The sequence below is a fragment of the Bos mutus genome, chromosome 3 (genome assembly GCF_027580195.1).
Source record: "Bos mutus isolate GX-2022 chromosome 3, NWIPB_WYAK_1.1, whole genome shotgun sequence".
NCBI lineage: Eukaryota > Metazoa > Chordata > Mammalia > Artiodactyla > Bovidae > Bos > Bos mutus.
Genome location: NC_091619.1, coordinates 84,258,359 through 84,282,499, shown reverse-complemented (window position 1 = coordinate 84,282,499; position 24,141 = coordinate 84,258,359). Strand labels below are relative to the sequence as shown.

The following is a 24,141-nucleotide window of genomic DNA, read 5'->3' as shown; positions in this document are numbered from 1 at the left end:
GGTAAACTCACTGTGATCCTCCATTGTTTGTCTTCGTCTTGGTAAAGTACACCATCATTTATATACTTATTAAAGCCAGAAATTTAGGATTCGTACTTCCCTCCCTCTTTTCCCTCTCTGCCCACGTCCAATTCATCAGAAAACCTTGTTTCTAACTCCAGAATGTACATCACCAATCTAGCTGTTTCTCTTTACCTTCACTCCCAGCACCACTGGCCAAACCACCGTTGTCTGTGTCCTGGACCATGTAAGGTGCATCTTTTGTGCACAGCATGTAATTAGGTCTTGCCTTCCTGTTTTGTTTTATAACCTCTGATTTTTCTTGGAGTGTTTAAGCTATCAACATTTAATGTAACGACGAATATACTCAGATTTAGTCTTCCATTTTACTCTTGGTTTTCTGTGGTCACTTTTGTATTTTTGCTTTCTCCATCTCACATTTTTGTCTATTAGATTGAATATTTTCCAGTTTTGAAAATTTCATTTTTCTACTGGTTTGTAGGCATTTTTCCATTCTTTTTAAATGCCTTTTTTTAGGAATTATAGTAAACATTCTAAACTTTTCAGTCTACTTAGACTGTATACTGTATAACTTTGTGTAAAATTCAAAAAGCATTCAACTCTGTAGTTGCATTTACTAGTTCCCCCAACTCTTTATGTTGTATTTTGTGTGGTATCTACAAAGCTGTACACGCAACAGAACAGTAGTTGCTGTACTGTTTGCTTTAACCCGGTCTGCTTGGAATGCCATAACAAAATGCCACAGACTAGGTGGCTTAACCAGTAGACATTTACTTTCTTACAGTTCTGTATCAAGGTGCTATTTATGCTGGCAAGTTTGGTTTCTAGCGAGAACTCTCTTACTGGCCTGCACAGGGCTATATTTTCACTATGTCCCTCACATGGCCTTTGCTAGGTGTATGACATAGAGAGGGAGCTCTGGTGTCCCTTCCTCTTCTTATAAGGACAACAATCCTATCAGATTAGGGCCCCACCCTTATGACCTCATTTAACTTTAATTACCTCCATAATGTCTCCATCTCCAAATGCAGTCTTATTGGGGGTTGGACTTCAACATCTGAATTTTTAAAGGATACCATTTAGTCCATAACAGTCAGATGTATTTCAAAGAAATTCTGAGAAACAAAACATAATCTTTTGTGTTTACCTACATAGTTACAATTTCCATCATTTTTTAAAATTTCTTTATGAAATTATTATGAAAAAATTAAGCTTCCATCTGTATTTCCCTTCACTCTAAAGAACTCTCTTTAGCATTGCTTTGGTTCTTACAGGTCTACTGGTGAAACAACAACAAAAATACCTTCTTAGTTTTCTTCTTTTTTTTTTTTTTTTCAACAGTTAAATATGTCAATATATTGCATTCTGGCACCATTGTTTCTTATGAGAAGTCAACCATCATTTATTTTGTTCTTCCCCTTCATGCAGTATATCCTTTTTCTCTAGCTACTTTTAAAGTTTCTCTCCTAATCTTAGTTTTATGATGGTGTGCACATATGTGGTGTTTGAGGAATTTATCCTTCTCCAAGATTTGCTATACTTGTTGAATGTGTAAATTGCTGTCTTTTACCAAATTTGAGAAATCTTTAGCATTTACATAGAAATGTAATTACATAAAAATGATCTTTCTATGTATTTTCTAATATTGCAATTACATAGAAAATATCTTTTCTACCTATCTGCTCGTATTCCTCCTACTATGACGCCAGTTATACATATTGAAGACCTTAGGCTATTGTCTCATGGCCCCACCTGAGGGATTCTGTGGTTTTTCCCTCCCCCTAGTTTTTCTCTCTGTCTTTCTCTTCTCTCTCTCATTAGACACTCTCTATTGGTTGTTTATCAAGTTCATGGTCTCTTCTGTCTGCAATTTCCAATCAGCTATCAGGCCCATCCATTAAATATTTATTTCAGATATTATATTTATCAATATTAGAATTTCTACTTTTTGTTATAATTGTTTCCATTTCTTTACCATCTCCTATCTATTTATTAGTTATGGAATGTTATCCTTTTATATCCTTGAGCATTGTTAACCTGCTGGCTTTAAAATTCTTGCCTTTTTATTTTAACATCTGTATTATCTCAGGGATGTTGTCCATTAAATGGCCTTTCTCTTAAGTAAGGATTACATTTTCCTGTTGTGTCTAGTAATTTTGACTCTTATCTTTAATTTTGTAATTGATGTCATATAGTGACACTGGCTTATACCTTTTTTCTGGAGAGTACTTTTTTTTTAAGCAAGTAATTTAATGACTGAATGCAAACTCCAAGGGTTTTCTCTCTTATAATGGACACCTACTGAAATCTTTGTTGAACTCTCTAAGCCTTAGCCAGGCTACATATTGTGTAATTCGTAGATCATCCAGAGATCAAGGTAGCATTTATAGTCATAGTGTTGAACTCCCTTTTAATGTCTGTCTCCTTTCTGATATCTCCCTATCTCTTACTTTCTAGTTGTTATGGTTGCCTTGAGCTCTAACCTCTCATTTCCTAGCTAGGAAGACTGTGTATTTCTATCTGATTATTAGTTGTCCTGAATGGCAGTGATTGAGGCCTGCTCTCCAGCAAAAATCTGTAAAATCAAGAAACACATATAATGCTGTTTTTTCCTCCTATGTGTCTATTCCTCATCAGTTTCTACCTGGTTTGGTAACTTTCTAATATCTTCAGAGAATTGTTTACTGTAATTTGATAAGCATTTATAATTGTTATATTGTTATTTATAATTGTTTGCAAATAAGAGCTATCTAGTCAACTTAAGAAGTAGAACTCCTAAATGATTTCTTTTAAAGCAAACAAGATTACATCTCTTTCCTGATTAAAACCCTTCTGTTGGCCATCTGCATGTCATCTGTCTGGTCTTCTTTGGAAAAATGCCTATTTAGGTCTTCTGCCCATTGTTTGATTGAGTTGTTTATTTATATTGGGTTGTATGGGCTGTTCGTATAATTTAGATACAATCCCTTGTTGGTCTCATCATTTGCAAATGTTTTTTCCCATTCTGTAAGTTGTCTCTTCATTTTGTTGATGGTTTCCTTTGCTGTGCAGAAGCTTTTCAGTTTGATTAGGTCCTATTATTTAGTTTTGCTTTAATTTATTGTGCCTTAAGAGACTGATCTAAGAAAATATATTGCTACAATTTATGTCAAAGAATGCCTATGTTCTCTTTGAGAATTTTTATGGTGTCATGTCTTACATTTAGGTTTTTAGACCATTTCAATTTAGACCATTTATTTTCGTTTATGGTGTGGGGGAGTGATCTAATTTCATTGTGGTCAGAATGCTGCTAAGTCACTCCAGTTGTGTCTGACTCTGTGCAACCCCATGGACTGCAGCCTACCAGGCTTCTCTGTACATGGGATTCTCCAGGCAAGAACACTGGAGTGGGTTGCCATTTCTTTCTCCAATGCATGAAAGTGGAAAGTGAAAATGAAGTCAGTTGTGTCTGACTCTTAGCGACCCCATGGACTGCAGCCTACCAGGCTCCTCCATTCATGGGATTTTCCAGGCAAGAGTACTGGAGTGGGGTGCCATTGCAGAATGGCTATCCTCAAAAAATCTACAAATAATAAATGATAGAAGGGGTATGGAGAAAAGGGAAGTCTCCTACAATGTTGGTGGAAGTGTAACTTGGTGCAGCCACTATGGAAAACAGTATGGAAGTCTCTTAAAAAGCTAAAGATAGCGCTACCATGTGAAAAGAAAAAGAAAATTCTAATTTGGAAAGATAACATGCACCCCAGTGCTCATAGCACCACTCTTTATAATAGCTAAGACATGAAATTGAAAACAAAAGTGAAGTCGCTCAGTCGTGTCCAATTCTTTGCGACCCCATGGACTGCAGCCTACCAGGCTCCTCCATCCATGTGATTTTCCAGGCAAGAATACTGTAATGGGTTACCATTTCCTTCTCCAAGAGATCTTCCCAAGCCAGGGATTGAACCCGGGTCTCCCCCATTGTAGGCAGACGCTTTACCATTGGAAACCACCCAAATGCCCATCAACAGATGATTGGATTAAGAAGATGTGGTATGTATTTACAATGGAATATTACTCAGGTATAAATATTATGAAATACTGCCATTTGCAGCAATATGGAGGAACCTAGAAAATATTATACTAAGTGAAGTAAGTCAGAAGAGAAAAACAAATACTATATCATGTCACTTCTATGTAGAATCTTAAAAAATAACACAGATGACTCTATATACAAAATAGAAACAGACTCACAGATATAGAAGACAAATTTATTGCTAGCAAGGTAGGGAGAGGATAAATTAGCAATATGGGATTAACAGATAAAAACTACTATATAAAATAGATAAGCAGCAAAGATACACTGTACAGCACAGGATACTATATCCAATGTCATATTATAAATTTATAGTAACAGTGTTAGTTGCTCAGTCCTGTCTAACTCTTAGACCCCCACGGACTGTAGCCCACCGGGCTCCTCTGTCCATGGGATTCTCCAGACAACAATACTGAAGTGGGTTGCCATTCCCTTCTCCAGAGGATCTTTCCAACTCAGGGATCAAACCCAGGTCTCCTACATTGCAGGCAGATTCTTTACCATCTAAGCTACAGGGAAGTCCTGTATATATAATAACCTATATGGGATATAATTAGAAAAAATAACTGAATCACTTTGCTGTATACCTGACACTAACACAATACTGTAAATCAGTTATACTTCAATTAAAAAAAAAAAGCCACCTATGTCCTCTGATTGTACTTAGAGTAAAATCTAAAGCCTTTGAGATGGCCTGCTTGATCTGCCCCACTTCTACCTCTTTATCTTCATTTCATACAACTTTTCTGCTTCTTTGCTCCTTTGGATACCTATCAATTCCTAGGACACATGAAGCTCTTTCCTACTATTGAATCTTTGCATTTGTCATTCTCTCTACTGGGAATTATTGGTTCTTATTTTTTGTTCATATCTTTGCTCAAATTTCACCTTCAAATCTCTCCATCTTTACTGAATCCTCTATCTGAAATCAGTGTTTCTTTTTTTTTCTCTTTCTCTCTTTAATTTTTGACCTGTCTGCACAGCTTGCAGGATCTTAGTTCCCCAACCAGGGATTGAACCAGGGGCCACAGCAGGGAAAGCGCCAAGTCCTAACCCTGAACCACCAGGGAACTCCCCAAACCAGTGTTTTTATTACAGTGATTTATCTATTTCCTTCAAAAAACTAATCACAATCTTTAATTATTATATATATTTGTTGACTCTATATCTCAATAGAATATAATCTCCATGTGAAAAAGAAAATCTGCATGTGAACAGAAAGAATCCCCTGTGCTTATTGACTATGACCAAAACAGAGTGAGTGTGTGTGTATTTGGGTGTGTGTGGGTGTGTGTGTTAGTCACTCAGTCATGCCCAACTCTTTGCGATCCCATGCAGTGTAGCCCATCAGGGTCCTCCGTCCATGGGATTTTCTAGGCAAGAATCCTGGAGTGGGTTGCCATTTCCTTCTCCAGAGGATCTTCCTGACCCCGGGATCGAACCCAGGTCTCTTGCATTACAGGCAGAATCTTTACCATCTGACCCATGAGGGAAACCCTAATATTCATTGCATCCATAAAAAACCTTCTTATCAGTTCAGTTCAGTCACTCAGTCATGTCTGACTCTTTGCGACCCCATGAACCACAGCACGCCAGACTTCCCTGTCTCAAGATTAATACATAAAGCTGTTTTTAATAGAGAAAAGCCCATCATGCAATAAGACAGCTTAGTCTTAGCAAAAACAATTATGGAACCTAAAATTCTTACATTTTAAATTTGTCTTTTGCTTGCCTATAAACTCTTTGCCAACAGTTTTGATATCTCAAATGGTGCAGTTCTCTGTAATTTTATAAGCTCTTGCCTATTTGTCATATTAACTTATTAAATGTTTTAGAAAATTAGAAATGGTCTTTTCCAAAGTCATGCCCTGAGCCAGAGCAGAGCTCAGATCTCAAGAGTCCTTGACTGTGCTCACTCTGCCATATCAAGGGTCAAAAACGCCAATGCTTAAAGAAGTTAGAGAGATAGCATAAATGAACAAACAGACCAGGCAAAGAGAGATTTTTTACTTCTCCAGAGCAGTTTCTCTTTTCAGCTTACAGTACTCTTGGGCTGAATTCCATGTTCCCTCCTTTGACTGAGAGATGGGCATAGAGAAATAAATCTCTGCTCCGAGTAAAGCATTAGTGCCATCATGATGATAAATTGAGTGGTGGCGCCTCTCACAAAGTGGAGGGTGCAGGCCTGTCTGAGGGGATCAGTCCCCACTCAGCTCCAGCTGACTCTTACCATGGGGAATCTGGGTGACCCAGTGTTTTATATTCACCACTTCTTCAAGAGAAACCAAAATCTGGACTGAACGCGACATCTCTCAATTTTAAAACATTGGCTCATTTTTAAAAACATTATATATCCCAAATAAAGTACATCTGTGGGCCAGATGCCACCTCCTACTACACATGTATGATCTCTGTTTTCTATTGTATTGCATTTCTATTCTATTGTATTCCACTTTTATAAGGAAATGCAAAAAAGAAACAAAAATTCTACTTGTGTAGTGTAAGATGGCCTTTTTCCTCTTGATCCTGACCTGAAAGCCATCCTGAAGATATGACTCCACCCAGCCAGTGTAAGCTTCCTACCTCTCTAAATAGTTTGTAGTTTTTTCTGCCTACTCCTACAGCTGCCAGCTCTCAGAGCTGAAATCTGAGAAGATGGAAGAAACAAGAAAAGAGTCATAGAGTTAGGGTAGTTCTGTCTATATATCTCTATGGCAACCACTTGGCAAATAAAGTTATTGTGGTAAAACTGGTTATTTCATGGGGAAACAAATAACCACTAATGGGACTCTGTGATCTTCTATACTCTGCTCAATGCTAGAGATTAGAACATATGTCGAAAGATCAACCCTTGGGACAGGCACTCCAGACTTTTGAAATGAGTGCTCAGTTATTTGACAAACTGGCTCCTTGTTTATTAATCAGGGTGGGCCTTTACCATCAGACGCTGTGGAAAAACGAACCGCAGCTGACCTTTTAAATCCTGTTCTTCCAGTCATTTTTACTGTTTGGGTGGTACCTCCTTCTTTTTAATAATAGGTGTTATGATCCGAAAACCATCTCTATATCACTCACCACAACCTTCCCTACAAAGCTAATTTTACTATCCACAAACTTAGATAGCAGAGGACATAAGTATAGACCATGAGTATGAACCTAAGCCTTTTCCCAAGGCCCATGTTTCAGCTGCTGTTTTAAAATATAGATTTTTATTATTATTCTGGGCTCTGGATCAGTTACTTTTCATATGAAAGACAATGCTCACAGGCCAGTGAGTCCTTCACTATCCCTGGGAATTGGCTAACCATGGAAGGAACAGTCTCACCAGGGTTACCAGGGCCCCAGATCCCAAAGCATCATAAATACAGAAAATAAAAAGATGTGATTACAATGACCACATTTCCTTTACTTAGACCCAAAAGTCCAAAGCATCTTTTCATTCTGATTTTCTTATATTCTGTAACGATTCAGTCACTAAGTTTGGTGGCTCGGACAGTAAAGTGTCTGCCTGCAATGTGAGAGACCTGGATTCGATCCCTGGGTCAGGAAGATCACTTGGAGAAGGAAATGGCAACCCATTCCAGTACTCTTGCCTAGAAAATCCCATGGACGGAGGAGACTGATAGGCTACAGTCCATGGAGTTGCAAAGCAACATGACTAAGCAACTTCACTTTCTTTCGAGTTTGTTTTATTTCCTTCAAAATGTATCTCATCCATCCATTCGAGATGCCAGGCATTATTGTAGGCATTGAAGAATGGGAAATTACAAAGCTTTTGATTTAAAAGCGCTCAGAGGGTAAGGTAAGAGACATATAAACTAATAATTGAGAAGAACTTAATTAAGCTGATAAATGCTACAATAGAGCAAAGGCAGAGGATATTTGTGCCTGTGTTCCCAACGTCAGCCTCTGAATCCTGTGTGTGTTTCCTACCCAGTTGTGCCTACCCTGCTAGGTTAATTTTCCTTAACTTGTCATTATTTTACTCCACGAATCAAAATGATTTCCTACAGCCTATAATTCAGTAAAACTATAGTCACTTATCTGACTTTTAAGAACCACTGGCAGTCCACACCCTCCTCGTGTACCCGTATTTTTACCACTTCATTTATTCTCTAATGTAATATATAGTTACTCTCTGACCATGTGTGCCCCACACAAACAGATACAAATATAAAGGGTAGTTAAGTGTTCCCAAGAAGCACATGGTATTCTGTGAGCATGTGGTCTATTATGGTTCATACATCCCATGTTTATTCATTGGATACTTATTGAGCATCTACAATTGCCAGTCTCAAGGCTAGACCAGTCTCCTGCTGTCTGTACCAGATTTGTCTTTCCATCTTCATATCTCTGCTCATCACAGCCTACTTCCTGGCATCTCTTGCCTGCAACTCTTTACTCCTCCAAACTGCTTTTTCTTTACTTCTTTCCTTTTGCTACTACGCATTATATGTGTTTGTTTTTTCCACTCTATCCCAGAACCTAGTCATAGTACCTGGTGAGGTAGGCACTTGGCAAATACCAAATAACCACATTCACGCACGTGGTTCACATGCTAAGTTCTGTGCTTCCTCCAAGAAGCTCATCTAAATCCCCTTTCTCTGACCTCCTAAAGCACTTCCCATAGAAATTAGCATCAAATCAAGTAATGGCTTTAATTATCCATTATAGATGCCAGTGGGTTCATTGTGATGTTCCTACTAGATTGCAAACTCTTTAAGGCTCAGATTGTGCCTCATTACAGTAACCGAAAATTGAACCTTCAGGAAGTAAACATTCAAAACCTGAATGACTTTCTTTCCATTGAAATGACCAATTGCTTTGGTGTTATTTTAAAATATTTTTGCAGCTCTACACAAGTGGAATTTAATACCTTATACCTAGAAGTTCAGGAGACAATGTGACATAGTGCTGAAGACCAGAGACTTTAAATAGACCTAGGTTTGAAACCTAAATCTGCCACTTATTCCCTATGACCCTAGGCAACCCTAGGGTTACTTAATCTCTTCTAGTTTTTTCACCTCCATGGTGAATAATAGTATCTTCTTCACAGAAGTGTTGTAAGGATAAACGAGATAATGAATGTAAAATGCTTAGCTTAGTATTGGTATATAGTAAATGAGTCAGTACATTTTAGGTGATATCATTTATACTGTTGTTGGCATTATGGTAAGCACACTCTGTGTCCTAGAAACCCCGCTTTAAAAGGATACTAGGATGGGGAAAGGGGGAGAGGAGCTTACTGAGGCTCGGAGCAGTAAAATGACTTGCACAAAGTCACACAGCTAGTTCCTATCAGAGCCAGAACCCCAGACCCAACCTAGGCAACTCCAGAACAAAGCTTCTTTCTCTTTACACAGTCCTGACTCTCTGGAGGCATGCTCAGAGAGACTATCTCCATGAGGCCACAGAAACTGGTCTGTTCATAGTTTGAATGAAAATAAATAGGTCAGAATGGTTGTTTTGGAGACTCATGTAAACACTGAGAAAATACACAGATTAGGTTCAGGAACTCAAGCCGGGTGTGGGGTGTGTTTTAGCAAGCAGAGTCACAGCATGGGGAAACACATCCCTTCCTGATACTTAGCACATATTATTTTGTTTAGAGCCACCAAGTGGATTAAGGAATAAACCCTAGGCATGGAATTTCAAATGAGAAGACCATTGTCCACAGAGCTCAGACATTTCTGTCCTTGGAAAGCTCTGTCCCACTTTCTCACAGGATAACTTCTCAGTCAGAAGAGGTTCTCTTGACAGCTCTGGGGCAACTCTTTGGTGCTTTTTTAAACTCGGACTCCCTCCTCAGAGTCTCTTTCACTCAGCTTTTCCATTAGTAAGATGCAGAGAGTAATTCAAGGTCTGGCATTGCCCTGGGGTGATAGCATGGGGTAACAGGAGGAGGGGGAGATAATGTAACCCAGAGATCAGTGTTTTTAATACCCAGGTCCCCCTCCCCAATCCCAAACACTTACCCTGAGTTACTTGAGTTATACCTCCTTCTCACACCTCTGTCAAACCTCACTCTTAGATCTGACACTACCTGCTGCTACCAGTTCAGCCTTGGGAGTTTCATTTCCTACTGTTCTTCTCTTTAAACTTCTTTGTTTTATAAATCCAAGAAGCCAGCAGTTAGTTAAACAAAGCTAGATTTCTGAAAGAGCTGAGACCCTCTTCCTGAGTTAGCTTTTTAGCATTCTTGGCTCCTCTGTAGACAAGGAATTGAAAGAAACAGACATTTTAATGTATCTTCTTCTGGCTTAAACATAAGCTAGAGAAGCTATAAAACTGACCCCTCTCTCTTGTTTTTCAGATAGACCACATGGTGCAGGGCCATGCTGCCTTTCCTGAACTACAAGCCAAGGCCACAGCCAGGTAATGGCTCTCTCTGTTCCCTACAACTTCCCAAGCCCAGCTGCACCCGTGGCACTGACTTTAGGCGGCTGCATGATTTTCACATTCTGTGAGCAATGAAAATGCCTGGAAGTTCTTAGTTATAAGACAGTCATCTGGATGATTCAGAACATACATGTATTCATTTTCAAAACAGCCTACGATAACTCACAAAGAACCTAGAGATCCCCATAGAATATTGTAGTGACCATGGTTGAGATGCTCTGATGTAGAAGAGGGTGCATGGATTTTGGAGTCAGAACTTCTTGGATTCGAATACAGTTTTTCTACTTATTAACTGTGTGACCTTGGGTAAGTTATTCAATCTCTCTAAGCCTGTCTTTCATCTATGAAACAAGATAGTAACTGACAGGAGTGGTTTCTAGAATATATTGTTAAGGGAAGAAAGCAGAGTATAAAGGAGTTTTGCAGTATACTCTTTTTATGTAGAAAGAAGGTGATAAAAGAAAATATATGTGTATCTACTCATTTATGCAAAAGAAGTATAGGAAAGTTAAATCAGAAACTAATGAAGTTATTAACTATAGGGGGGTGTGGGTAGGAATGCAATGGAAATAATGGGGAAATGGGAACAGGATAGTAGGAGGGAACAACACTTCTTTGAGTATGCCTTCTTATATAACTCTGACTCTTAGAATCACGATGGTACTTCATGTCCCTCTGAAAATAAATAACAGATAGATGGATAGGGGGATGGATGGATGGATGGATGGATAGATAGATACTTGGATAGATGCGTGTGATGGGGGTGAAGTGCAAATAGTAAAAAAAAAAAAAGGAACCTATTGTATTACTAATAACACGATCACACTAACAGAGATTTGAGAAAGAAAAAAACTAACCTAAGTAACTCTGAGAAAGAATATTTTGAGAGTATGCTGTATGGCTAAAAATAGAAATAACTACATAAATAATATGCTATTATTAATGAGTTTGTTTTTTATAGTATCAGTTAGCTATTCTGAAAATCCTTTATGTGTATGCTATAGTTGAGCAGAAAAATAGATTTTTTTTTTTTTTTAGATGATGAGAGCCAGGTTTTCTATAGACAAGAAAAGGAGAATGTTAGAATGAACAGTATAGTAATGGGTGGAAGTCAGAGGTATCAGTATCAGCTTGTGGCTTTTTAGTTTATATATTGCTGGATCTAGGTAGAAATAAATATAGATACATATATTCATGGGTGAGTGAGTGTGACATATTTATTTGTTCTCTAGCAATCTCTGCTGAGATGGTTTAGAAGTAATGACACCTTCCTAACAATGTGTACGCCCAGCACCCATGGTTGCCAAAAAGGAAAGTTGGGGAAGGATTAAATTAGGAGTTTGGGATTAATAGATACAAACTACTATATATATACACATATATATATATATAAAACAAAGTCCTACTCACAGCACAGGGAACTGCATTCAATATCATGTAATAAGCCTTAATGGAAAGGAATATGCGTATATGTATAACTGAATCATTGTGCTGTATGCCTGAAACTAACACAACATTGTAAATCAACTGTATTTCAAGTAAATAAATAAAATTAATGAGTGAGAGTCTGATACAAAGCAGAGTATTCAAACAGGGGCTCTGTAATAGCCTAGAGGGGTGGAATGGGGAGAGAGATGGGAGGCAGGTTCAAAAGGAAGGAGATATATGTATACCTATGGCTGATTCATGTTGAGGTTTGACAGAAAACAACGAAAGTCTGTAAAGCAATTACCCTTCAATTAAAAAAAATAATTTTTTTTAAAAAGCAGGGTATTTACATAGTCCCATAGTATTTCACTGTAAGATACTTATTAAAAGAAAAGAAAAATAATAAAGAAATCTTGGCTTCACAGTGGAGAAATTTGGCAGGCAATACCTTATCCAAGTGATCAAGACTAACAATACTGGCAATAAGGTACATCAGCATCATGGACCTCATTTTATGATGCACTGAGAAGAATACAACATCATTTTTGTAATGTTTAACCGAAAATGTATCACCTCAGTGTAAACATGAGGAAACATTATGCAAACCCAAATTGAGGGACATTCTACAAAATTATTAGCAAACATGCCTCAAAGATTATGAAATTTAAGGAATTACTAGAGAACTGTCCCAGATTCAAAGAGACTAAGATGCTACTGCATCTGGAAACAATATTTGATCATGGGTTGGTTTTGATCTTAGAAAAAGGCCATTAGTGGGGAAAAACTGTCAACATTCAAATAAGTATAGAGATTAGTAATACTATAGTATTTGTGTTAATTTCTTAGATGATGAGTATAAGGGAAGTCTGCATACTGTTTTTGCAATTTTTCTGTAAATCTAAAATGATTTTGAAAAAAGTTTGAAGAATAATTATCAAATTAATTCCATGATATTAATGCTAATTGTTGGGCTTTTTAACAAAAGTAAGGTATTTTATAATATTATCAGAGAAGTTCCATCAGTGTAGCTAGTACCTGGCAAAAGGGAGAAAGTCTAAGGTGAAGGTTATTATTATAGATTCTGGAGCCAAATTGCCTGTCTCAGCTTCAGCCCTTAGTAGCTTGTCACCCTCACAACTTATTTAACCTCATTGTGCCTTCATACTTTACTCTACAGGAAAATAATAGTAAGCACCTCATTAGGTTGTCGAGAAAATTAAATGAATTTCAATAGTGTCTGGGATACAATGACAGTTGCTGAGATTTACTGAATACCTGTAATAGGTATTTAGTAAATGCATATTCAAAAGCAGAGACATTATTTTGCCAACAAAGCTCTGTCTAGTCAAGGCTATGGTTTTTCCAATGGTCATGTATGGATGTGAGAGTTGGAATGTGAGGAAAGCTGAGCACCGAAGAATTGATGCTTTTGAACTGTGGTGTTGGAGAAGACTCTTGAGAGTCCCTTGGACTGCAAGGAGATCCAATCAGTCCATTCTGAAGGAGATCAGTCCTGGGTGTTCTTTGGAAGGAATGATGCTAAAGCCAAAACTCCAATACTTTGGCCACCTGATGCGAAGAGTTGACTCATTGGAAAAGACTCTGATGCTGGGAGGGATTGGGGGCAGGAGGAGAAGGGGACGACAGAGGATGAGATGGCTGGATGGCATCACCAATTCGATGGACATGAGTTTGGGTAAACTCTGGGAGTTGGTGATGGACAGGGAGACCTGGCGTGCTGCGGTTCATGGGATCGCAAAGAGTTGGACACGACTGAGCGACTGAACTGAACTGAACTGATATAGATAGTGATGAAAGGTGTTGTAGTCACTTGTGTTAGACATTTCCTTTCCACCAAGGGACATGCAATCATGGAAAGGCACACCTGCACAGAGCAGAAGGAAGTGCATACTGACTAGAATATAAACACTGTGTTGTCGGGGTATAGAGGGGGTTTGACCCCGACCAAGAGTCTCAGAAAGGCTTCGTATGTTTTTCCCTTCTAGGAGTCTGTAGTACAAGGTCATTACCATTGTACTAGAGGGATCACACCACTTAACCAATAATTAGCATTTTAGTTGGCTTAGAGACCACATAACCTAGAGGAGGGATGCCTAACCTCAGATCATCAGTGAACCGCTAATTGTGTGCAGAGTTTTATTGATTACATATTTATGTGTGTATTTCTGGAAAGAGAGGCCATAGCTTTTATCAGATTCTCGAGGAGATCCAGCATTTATAAACCTTTAACCCACAGAAAAGAGGGCAGATACAGAGTTCCAAGATCTGGATTCAAATCCCAGCTCTCACATGCATTGTTGTGTGAACCTTAGTTTCCTTAACTGACATGAGGTAGTAGACAGGAGAGAGCCAGCTGTGGGTAGCTCCAAGAATTTGAGTATTTCGAAAGCCTTCATAAACTATACAATGACAATGACAACCACCACTACCACAACTTCTACTGCTATTACAAATGATCATAAAAGAGGAGGATTTTTTTGGAGGGGATTGTTCTAGGGTTAAGCAGCAGATATCCGTCATCCATCACCTTACTTACTCTCAGGGAGTATCAAGAACACTGGAATGGGAATCAGAGGTCTTGGCTTCTTGTACCGATTCTGCCATAAATCTCTTGATGACTCAGTTTCCTCACCCATAAAATTACAAGAATACCACCCTGCTTAACTAGTTTTCCACGTATTATGAGGATGAAAGTAGACCATGGAAACACCAGTCTCTGAAGACCTTAAAGTTCAGCACAAACCTAAGGGATAGTTTAGACTTTGCCATGAAATACTCAAAATTTCCAGAACTTTCTTCTGTAGCTGAACCTCATGTAAGTAGTTTTGACTGAAAATAGGAAGAAAGAATTTATGGATTAGCATGAAAACTCAGAGAAACCACAGCATAGGGTGGTCCAGAAGCATTAATTTATGGAATTCACTCTTAAAGTCAGGCTAGGTTTAAATCCCACATCTCTTCACGTGCCAGCTGACTTCAACCCCCTTTCCAACTGCCTGTCTGTATTTTTCCTTCTCTTTAGAGCTAAGTTGACCCAAAGCATTGTGTGTACTCCTGGTCAGTTTCCTCACTCCTTCCTTGCCCACTTGAGTTTGAATTCTGTTATTATCAGCCCCTGAAACATTTAATATCCCAGTTTTCAGCAAACACAGGATGCCTTGCAGTCCCTTTCCTTGAACTCCCAGCTGCATGCGGCACCAGTAATCACTCCTCTTTCCAATACTCTCTTCTGTTGATTGTTTAGAATGTCGTCTTCACCCATGTACGTGAAGCTTCTGTATGTCTGACTCTTTCTTAATCTCCTTTTCAAGCTCATGATCCTCTTCTTGATCACTGACATCAGAGTTCATCACAGCTACATTCTTGGAGCTATTCTCTCTTCGTGGTCTTTTTCCATAACCCCATCTACATCGTTGGCTTCATTTAATTCTATATTTTATCTCCAGCTCATGTATTTAGTAGGCATTCAGTGTTGATTCTCTTCCCTTCTAGTTTCCTTCTGTTATCTTGCAAAGGAAAATGTCTCTATTTATCAGATCTATAAATAGACTGTATCAGGACTATAGCACTCACTATACTTCGGATCTTAGAACCAAATAAGGATAGTTGTTATTATGTGAAGTTGGTTATTTGGAAGGGACAACAAATCCCTTGGAATGAAAAACTGTATGCCTCTTTTGGTGTGACTTGGGGCTCTCTGAAAACAGTAATGCAGGTCACCCCTATCTCAGAGCTTAGCATCAGCAAATCCTATTTGAAACCATAGAGACAAATGTTGATAAACAGACTTAGTATTTTATACTCTCCATGTACTGTACTCCTAGAGTTCATCCTGAAGAGGACTGTTTTATGAGCTTATCAAGTGTGTAAACAGTAACTAGATGTACCAATGCATGTAAATGACAACCAGAGTCTCTTTCTATGTGGGGCCAAATATCCACATATTTTACTGCTTTGCCAGAGATCACTTTCCATTGATTATAACTTCAGCTCTTTTCCTCTAGTCTGCCTATTATTTTCTTACTTCTCTTAAAGACTCTTTACCAGTGTTTCAGAATGAGGTTATGGTGATGGCAGGATTTGATGGGAAGATAATAATCCACAAGTACTGGATTCAAGGTCGACAGCAGAGCCAAGGTTAAAATTTGGGTCCTCAGACTGTCTGCTAAGTGTCTTATGAACCCTTATGGTGTAACAGTGAACAAGAAATAAATAAGTCCCTGTTTTCATGGAAATTATGGTCATGCACATACACATACATGTATGTATGTGCGTATCTGCAGAGAGAGAGAACACATACTCCAGGAATTGGTCAGCATTATAAAGGAAAAATTGGAGAAGGCAATGGCACCCCACTCCAGTACTCTTGCTTGGAAAATCCCATGGATGGAGGAGCCTGGTAGGCTGCAGTCCATGGGGTGGCTAAGAGTCAGGCACGACTGAGCGACTTCACTTTCACTGTTCACTCTCATGCATTGGAGAAGGAAATGGCAACCCACTCCAGTATTCTTGCCTGGAGAATCCCAGGGACGGGGGAGCCTGATGGGCTGCCGTCTATGGGGTCGCACAGAGTCGGACACGACTGAAGTAACTTAGCAGCAGCAGCAGCATAAAGGAAAAATAGAGATGAGTAAGGAGACATAGAATGAGAGGTGTTAAGGTGATGGATGGGAGCTATTTCAGGTGGGGGAGCCATCCTTCATTAGGTTGCATTCAAAGAGGACTCTGAATAAGGAGAGGGAACGAGCCATGATTATGCAAAGAAGATCCCTTTGAATGAAAGAAACAAGTCCCACGGCCTGGAGGCAGAAGCCAGCTTGGCAAACTCAGTAGACATTTTAAAGGTCACTATGGCTGGACCAAAGTGGAAGAGAATGGGGGACAGATGAGAGCTGAAATTTAGCCAAGGGCCAAACCATGTGGGTTATTGTAGAAAGCTCTGAGACCACCGGACTTTATTAAAGACTTTTGTTTAAAGGATGACTTTGGGTGCTCTATAGAGAATAAACTAGACCATTGGTGGGAAGAGGGGTCAGTGGAATCCAGGGATCCTGACCTCAGCAGGCTGATAATCTTCTGGAGGAGGAGGACTGGAGACAGAGAAGCCCAGCCCCATTCTGAGCTACTTTTGCAGCCTCACTGCAGGCAGTGGTGTGATTTTTGTTCACTTCCAGTCTCAGAGGTGCAAGGTTCTGCTAATTCCCATCCTCTTGCTCAATCTGTGTTTCTTTTATCCCACTTCCCCCTGGAGTTTTTTTGTTATTCCTTTGAGGACAATCAATTTTTTTTAATCTGATTTCTTCTTCAAACCGCTTTTGTTTCTGTGATTTCCATAATCCCACTGAGGATCACTTTTAAAATGTACTAGTCCCCCATATGCCAAATCTTAGGGTATATCTAAATCTTTCCATTCGGAGAAGGCAATGGCACCCCACTCCAGTACTCTTGCCTGGAAAATCCCATGGATGGAGGAGCCTGGTGGGCTGCAGTCCGTGGGGTCACTAAGAGTCGGAGAGGACTGAGCAACTTCACTTTCACTTTTCACTTTCATGCATTGGAGAAGGAAATGGCAACCCACTCCAGTGTTCTTGCCTGGAGAATCCCAGGGACAGGGTAGCCTAGTGGGCTGCCGTCTACGGGGTCGCACAGAGTCAGACATGACTGAAGCGACTTAGCAGCAGCAGCAGCAGCAAATCTTTCCATTAAAATCTGTATAAATTCCCCCTCGAGAAAGAAAGGCCAAGAACACTTTTTAAGAATTTTCAATGTGCCTAACACTGTGTTTAGTGATAATTTTATATATATATATATAAAATCTCATTTAATTCTAGATGAGGAAATGAGTACTATAGGGACTCCACTTGTAAACATTGTCCTCACTATCCATTCTTGTGTTCCCTTGGCCTGTATGGATTCTTCAACCTTGGTCCCTCATTCCAACAACTGGAACCATCAGTCTATCAACAAGTATTTACTTAGGCTCCCCTGAGCTCTGGCAATCATAAAGCCAGGGTGATGATATTAACACCTTTTATCCCCCAGGGTGTGCCAGGATAATTAGTGAATTCTTGATATCTCTTGGATGAGAAATGTTTTTTAAATAGACATAAGCTGGATATTACAATGCCTTTCTTTGGCTTCTGTTCTTTGGGCAAGTATAAGAAAGTGCTCATTAGGGTGCTAAGAAGACTGAGGGCTATGCTGACTTAGGAAATCAATTCTTGATTTTCTGCCTCTCAGCAGATTCACTGCAGCCCAACATAGCGCCTGGCACATGAGTGGAAGCAGGGGGGTGGATGTCACAAGATGATTATTCCTTTTCTCTGCCCTCTTCTGTGGGATACATCTACACTCCTGGAAGGCTGTGTCCATGTGACTACAGAAATCTACTCTTTGGCAGCCCTGTGCTACAATGAGATGGAGAGGCTAAAAAATAACGTCTAATATCCCATGTGGGATCAGTATTTATTCACTCTACACTTTAGTAACCGTGTTGAACACCTGGTGGGATGAGTCAGATGTGACTGTTTCCCAGGAGTTCAGATTCCAGAGATGGATACAGATAACATTGGGACAATTATCATATAGTGGCAGAAGGACCATCCATTTGATATATACTCTTGAGTGGTACTGTGTGCCAAGTTCTCTGCTAAATTCTGAATGTATACTGGTGATGCCCTGCCTTCATGAAGCTTAAAGTCCACAGGAGGCCACAGGCAGTTAATAAGTAAACAAACCCATGAATAAATATATGGTGACCTGATATGAAAAAAACTGACAGAGTACAGTCATAGAATATCAGGGGAACCCCATTTAGATGAGGTGGTCAGGGAAACCCCAGCTAATGGAAACACAGTTAAGACAAAAGGGATAAAAATGAGATAATCATGTGAAGAGCAGAAGGGAAAAACACCAAAGGTTACCAAATGGGAAAGGGGGTAAGGAGGGATATATAAGGAGTTTGGGATACCAGATACAAACTACTATATATAAAATAGATAAACAATAAGGTTCTACTGTATAGCGGAGGGAACTATACTCTATACCTTATAATAAACTATAGAGAAAAATAATCTGAAAAAGAATATATATATATAGAACACCCATACATATATGTCTGTATATACATATATGTGTATGTATGTTTGTATATGTATGTGTATATGTATGTGTGTGTACTCAGTCACTTCAGTAATGTCTGTCTCTGTGTGACCCTATGGACTGTAGCCTGCCAGGCTCCTCTGTCCATGGGGTTTCCTAGGGAAGAATACTGGAGTGGGTTGCCATGCCCTCCTCCAAGGGATCTTCCCAACCCTGGGATCAAACCTGCATTTCCTGTTTCTCCTGCATTGCAGGTGAACTCTTTACCTGCTGAGCCACCAGGGAAGCCCAAGTTATTTATATATAAACTGAATCACTTTGCTGTATACCAAGAAATAACACAGCACTGTAAACCAACTATACTTCAATTAAAAAGAGTCTTGAACAATGATTACCATAGGCAGGTAAAGGAGGCAAGGAAGAGAATTCTAGGAGAGAAGGAGAATAGGCAAACATTCAGAGGTTAAGACCTGCATACTTTGAAAAATCCGAAGTAGTTTAGTGTCACTGGAGCATGATGTGTGCAGGGGTGAGGAGGGAGGAGGAATGGAAAACATGTCTGTAGTATGGAACAGTGTGACAAGGACTAAATAAGGAAGAACATCTATGTCAAACAAGGAAGCTTATGCTTTATCGTGAGGGCAATGGGAAGGAGCCACTAAAAGTTTTAGGTAGGTATGGAGTCATAATCAGAGTTGCATTTTTCAATGAACCACCCAGGAAGGAGTGCAGAAAACCCAGTTGAAGCGGGCAAAATTTTCAACAGGGGAGATAAGTTGAGGCCAAAGCTCTAATCTGGGCATTTAAGGAGGCATGCATAAAGAGTGGCAGTTGCACAAGAGAAAAGTATGCTGGTTAGAGGAATATTTAAAATAATAAGTTGACAGATTTTGGTGAAAACTTAAATTTGGAAACTGAGGGAGAAAGAGAAGTCAAATATGATACCCACTCTGATTCTTCCCCTAAAATGATTGAGCAACCACTTAAGTGAGCTTCTTGTTGTTTAGTTGCTAAGTCTTATCCAGCAATTTTGTGACCCCGTGGACTGTAGCCACCAGGCTCCTCTGTCCGTGGGATTTCCCAGGCAAGAATACTGGAGTTGGTTGCCATTTCCTTCTCCAGGGGATCTTCCTTGCCTAGGGATCGAACTCATGTCTCCTATGTTGCAGGCAGATTCTTTACCACTGAACCACCAGGGAAGTTAAGTGAGCTTGGCTTTGATCAAACCAAGGAGCATAGAAGGAAGATTGAGTATGTCAGAAAAGATGATGTGTGTCCTAATAGCTAGCTTTAGTTGAGGTCCCTTTGGGCTTCCAGGGGGAAGCATTTGGTGGGTGCTTGAATATTTGACATGGAACTCATCACAGAGAAAGAAGCTGGAGATGAGGGCATATATTTGGAAGTCTTCAGCACTAGATGGTTAACTGGGGCCGTGAAAGGAAGATGGAATCATCCAAGGACAGAGAAAGAATGAGAAAAGGACAGTGGACTGGACTCTGGGAGTCTTCATATACTTAGGGACAAACAGAGGAAGGGAACCAGCTGGAGAGGAGATAGGAAACCAAAAGAGAATTGTGGCCTGGAAACAAGGGGATAAAAACAAATGAGTAAGGAATGGTCATGCAGTACAAAATGCAAAAGACAGTTCAAGTGAAATAAAGGTAAATCATGGTTCACTGGAGATAGTGACAAAGAGGGGACTGATCTTTATGGTGGGACCAGTCTCAGTAGAATGGGGTGGGGTAAGGCAGAGGGGAAGTGCAAGCAGAATACCTTTTGCAGTGGGTCAGGAAGGAGGAACTAGAAAGAGTGTGGAAGCTTCTTTTCCAAGACTTTCTCTTTCTCCTAGAAAGGGCACAAATTCTTCAGTTACACCATGTGTTCTGATTTGGGATTTGAAAATGTGGTAACCATACTTTAGGGCAGCCTGTGAATCCAAAGAATTAAATGATTTATGGAGAAGGAAAGGGGAGATTCCAAGGGTCCGTCTGCATTGAAGATTGTGAGACATAAAGTCTGAAAAAACAAATCTTCCCTGACTCTTATATTTTGAAAAAAACTAGAAATGAATGTCCTGTGATAGAAACAGGAGGGAACTATTTATTGATCGTCTATCATTTTGTAGTACTCAGGACTCCATATCTAATCTTCAGAGCAGCCTATAGGGTAAAAGTATTGGCCCCGATGGCAAAAAAGTAAACCGGGCTTGGAGAGGTTTAGTGTGTCTGGCCAGCCACCTGGCACACAGTGAAGTCGCTTTGTCATTGTTGAAACTGTATTTCCTTCATACACACCAAGACTAGGAGAGCAAGGATTTCTCTCTGTAAGAGAGGATATATGAGCCTGGAATTTTCATGAGAAAGTGGGAGACAGATCCACTAAGAACAGTTAATATATGATTCCCAAGCTGAAAGAGGGCAGACCGCCATTTGGGAAAGAATTGATAAAACATACAAACTGAAACAAAGTCAGAACCAAAAAAGGCACCATGCAAGGTTAAAATTATGTGAATAATGATGTGCATTTGTTATTTTAATGTTTTCCAAGTGCATTTCATTTTGAATGATATACTCAGATAGCACACATGGTAAGGGATAATTGAAAAAATGTGCCGGAGAATGGCTGCATTCAAAGAATAAACATACAGCTGCGAGGAGGTTAGGAGTCAAAGGGGTAAGCATATGCCCCATCCCCCAGGGATCTCATTAGTGCATGAGTGACCATATATGTAGAGGCTAAATGAATCTCACTGTTTGCAAAGACCCACAGTAAATGAGACAATGACGAATCAATAGTAATTAAGCCAATAGATTCTTATTGACCCAGATGTCTGAAACCAAATGCCCTGCTCTGAGATTCCTTGAGAGACAAAAGATTTATAGACATGTGCTTTTTTTTTTTTTTTTTTTTTAATCCCTTTACCCTAAGTACAGTGATGTTTTTCTGAAGCTAGAATTAATGCAGACTCTTGACTTGTAGGTGGAAAGGATGTTCTTATGGCCATTGTTGACCGGGTGATTCTGTTGGACCAGGAGCAGAGAAGCTGGGAAATGTAAAAGCAGGGTACAGTCGTATTCTTCCCAGATGTGTGATTCTGGCCTTGTCATCTATGAAGACCTCAGAGGACCCTTGCCTGACATTGTCATGCATGCACTGTGCTCAGTTGCTGTAGTCATGTCCAATTGTATAGACTGTTGCAACCCTGTAGATTGTAGCCCTCCAGGCTCCTCTGTCCATGGGATTCTCCAAACAAGAATAGTGAAGTGGATTGCCATGCCCTTTTCCAAGGGATCTTCCCAACCCAGGAGTCGAGACCGAGTCTCCTGCATCTCCGACATTGCAGGAAGGTTCTTTACTGCTGAGCCACCAGGGAAGCCCAACACTATCATAGAATCATTCTAAAACAGAGCTTAAACTTGGGGCTTTGACAAATCATTCCTGACCAGAGATACAGAAAGCACATGGCTTCAGAATCACAGAGAGGGTTTAAGTTTGACCTTGGTCACATGTCTTCACTCCTTACACATTCCCTCTATAAGGGGTGTTACCAGTACCTGGCTCACTGGGTTGTGGTTGAAGGCCAGAGGAAGAAGGAGCAGCAGTTAATGTTGCTGTGGTTAGTAAGCCTTTTCCACAAAAGATCTTCATTTTCTGATATAGGTTGAAAGATTTTTCCAAATGGGAATGAGATGTCAGGTCAAGGACCAAAGAGAGCGCCTGGTAAGGAGGACTGCCCGCACCTCCACCCAGCACACATCTCACAAACACACACACACACACATTCTCACATACACATGCAAGTACTTACATAGATTAGTTTTTTTTTTTCTATATTTTCTATCTTGGAGTTCTACATAAAATTTATATACTGTAAGAGTTTGAAAAACACCACTGTTTGTTTCTTTATACCTAGTGTAAAAATTTTTCAGGAATTTCATAGGATCCAGAAAGACATTCAGTTTCACAAAACTAAAACTAGGAATCTCTTAGCTGTACTCCTAAAGCATTTTAAATATAAATAATAAATATGTTAGGTGTCTTATGTATCAACATCTCTTGGTCATTGATCTCTCATACTTTTTTTACTTACCATTATTCAAGCTGTGTTTTTATGCTTTAAAGCTATGGTTCCAAGGGCAACGGTGAGTGGTGGCATGGGATACTAGTCCACTTTCTTCTAGAATTGTCAGTTCAAGAGAAGCAAGCACCTTTAAAGAGAGGAAGGCTAACCAACTTTAATCTTTGTGTCATGCAATGAGATTTCACCCACTAAGGTGAAATTTCCCACTCATTACATGTATGGGAAACTGAAGTTCAGAGAGGTTAAGTCACTGGCTTGTGTCACCCAGTGAGAACAGGTAGAACCACGATCTCTATCCAGCATGGTCTTGGATACAGATCCTGGTTCTGCCTGCCCTAAGCCCATTCTCCCAAGCCCAACCTCTCTGGCTCTCTCTCAAGTAAATAGACTGAGACAATGAGAAAGGTCATCTCTTTCATTCTACATATGAAGAAACTAAGGCTTAAAAAGAACAAGAACTAATGCATTGTCATTAGGTAGGTTTGGGTTGGAAATCAAGTCTCCCAGCTGTTGATCCCAACTGCATCCAGCCCAGCCTATCACTGCTTTCAGCAAACTCCCATCCTGAGTCTGGGAACTTACATTTGTCTCCATATGTCAAATTATTATTACAATTAGTAATACTGATTTTTTAAAATCCTTTACATATGTACAGCACTGTACAGTTTGCAAAATCGTGTATCTTCACCTACATAGTCTCCTTTGATCTTCACAATAATCCTATGAGGTCAGTTGGGCAGAAATTATAATGGCTTTTTTTACAGATGCAGAAAGAATGGTTCAGAAAGTTTGAATAACTTTTTCGTGGTTACATACCTACTATGGAGAAAAGCCATTCTTGGATCTGGTCTTCCAAGTCCAGACCTTTCCACCTTCCACCAGGACAGGCTTCCTGTCCTTGGTGAGAGCACAATGTGATCCGAGAGTGTGGTTTGCTGATTTCTGTAAGTTGGGGGTAGTTTCTTTGCTGAAGCTTTTGGGACCCCACTTACTTTCTGGATCTGATGTGGGAGTA

The 24,141-nt window shown here is 39.7% G+C and overlaps 1 protein-coding gene and 1 long non-coding RNA gene across 8 annotated transcripts in view; one reads left to right on the top strand and one right to left on the bottom strand.

Moving 5' to 3' along the window:
* The window catches only part of FGGY (FGGY carbohydrate kinase domain containing), a 516,697-nt gene that overhangs the window by 359,705 nt on the left and 132,851 nt on the right, over positions 1-24,141 (top strand). For all 7 annotated transcript variants that reach the window (XM_070367946.1, XM_070367945.1, XM_070367942.1 and 4 more), the window contains one exon: positions 10,410-10,471. In XM_070367946.1, coding sequence (XP_070224047.1) covers positions 10,410-10,471 — 62 coding nt within the window. The remainder of the gene's footprint in view (positions 1-10,409; positions 10,472-24,141) is intronic.
* LOC138987243 (uncharacterized) lies at positions 1,022-24,140 on the bottom strand. Its single transcript, XR_011463710.1, has 3 exons — positions 23,943-24,140; positions 23,136-23,253; positions 1,022-1,136 (listed from the first exon to the last, which is right to left on the bottom strand). It is a non-coding gene; the product is annotated as an uncharacterized lncRNA (long non-coding RNA).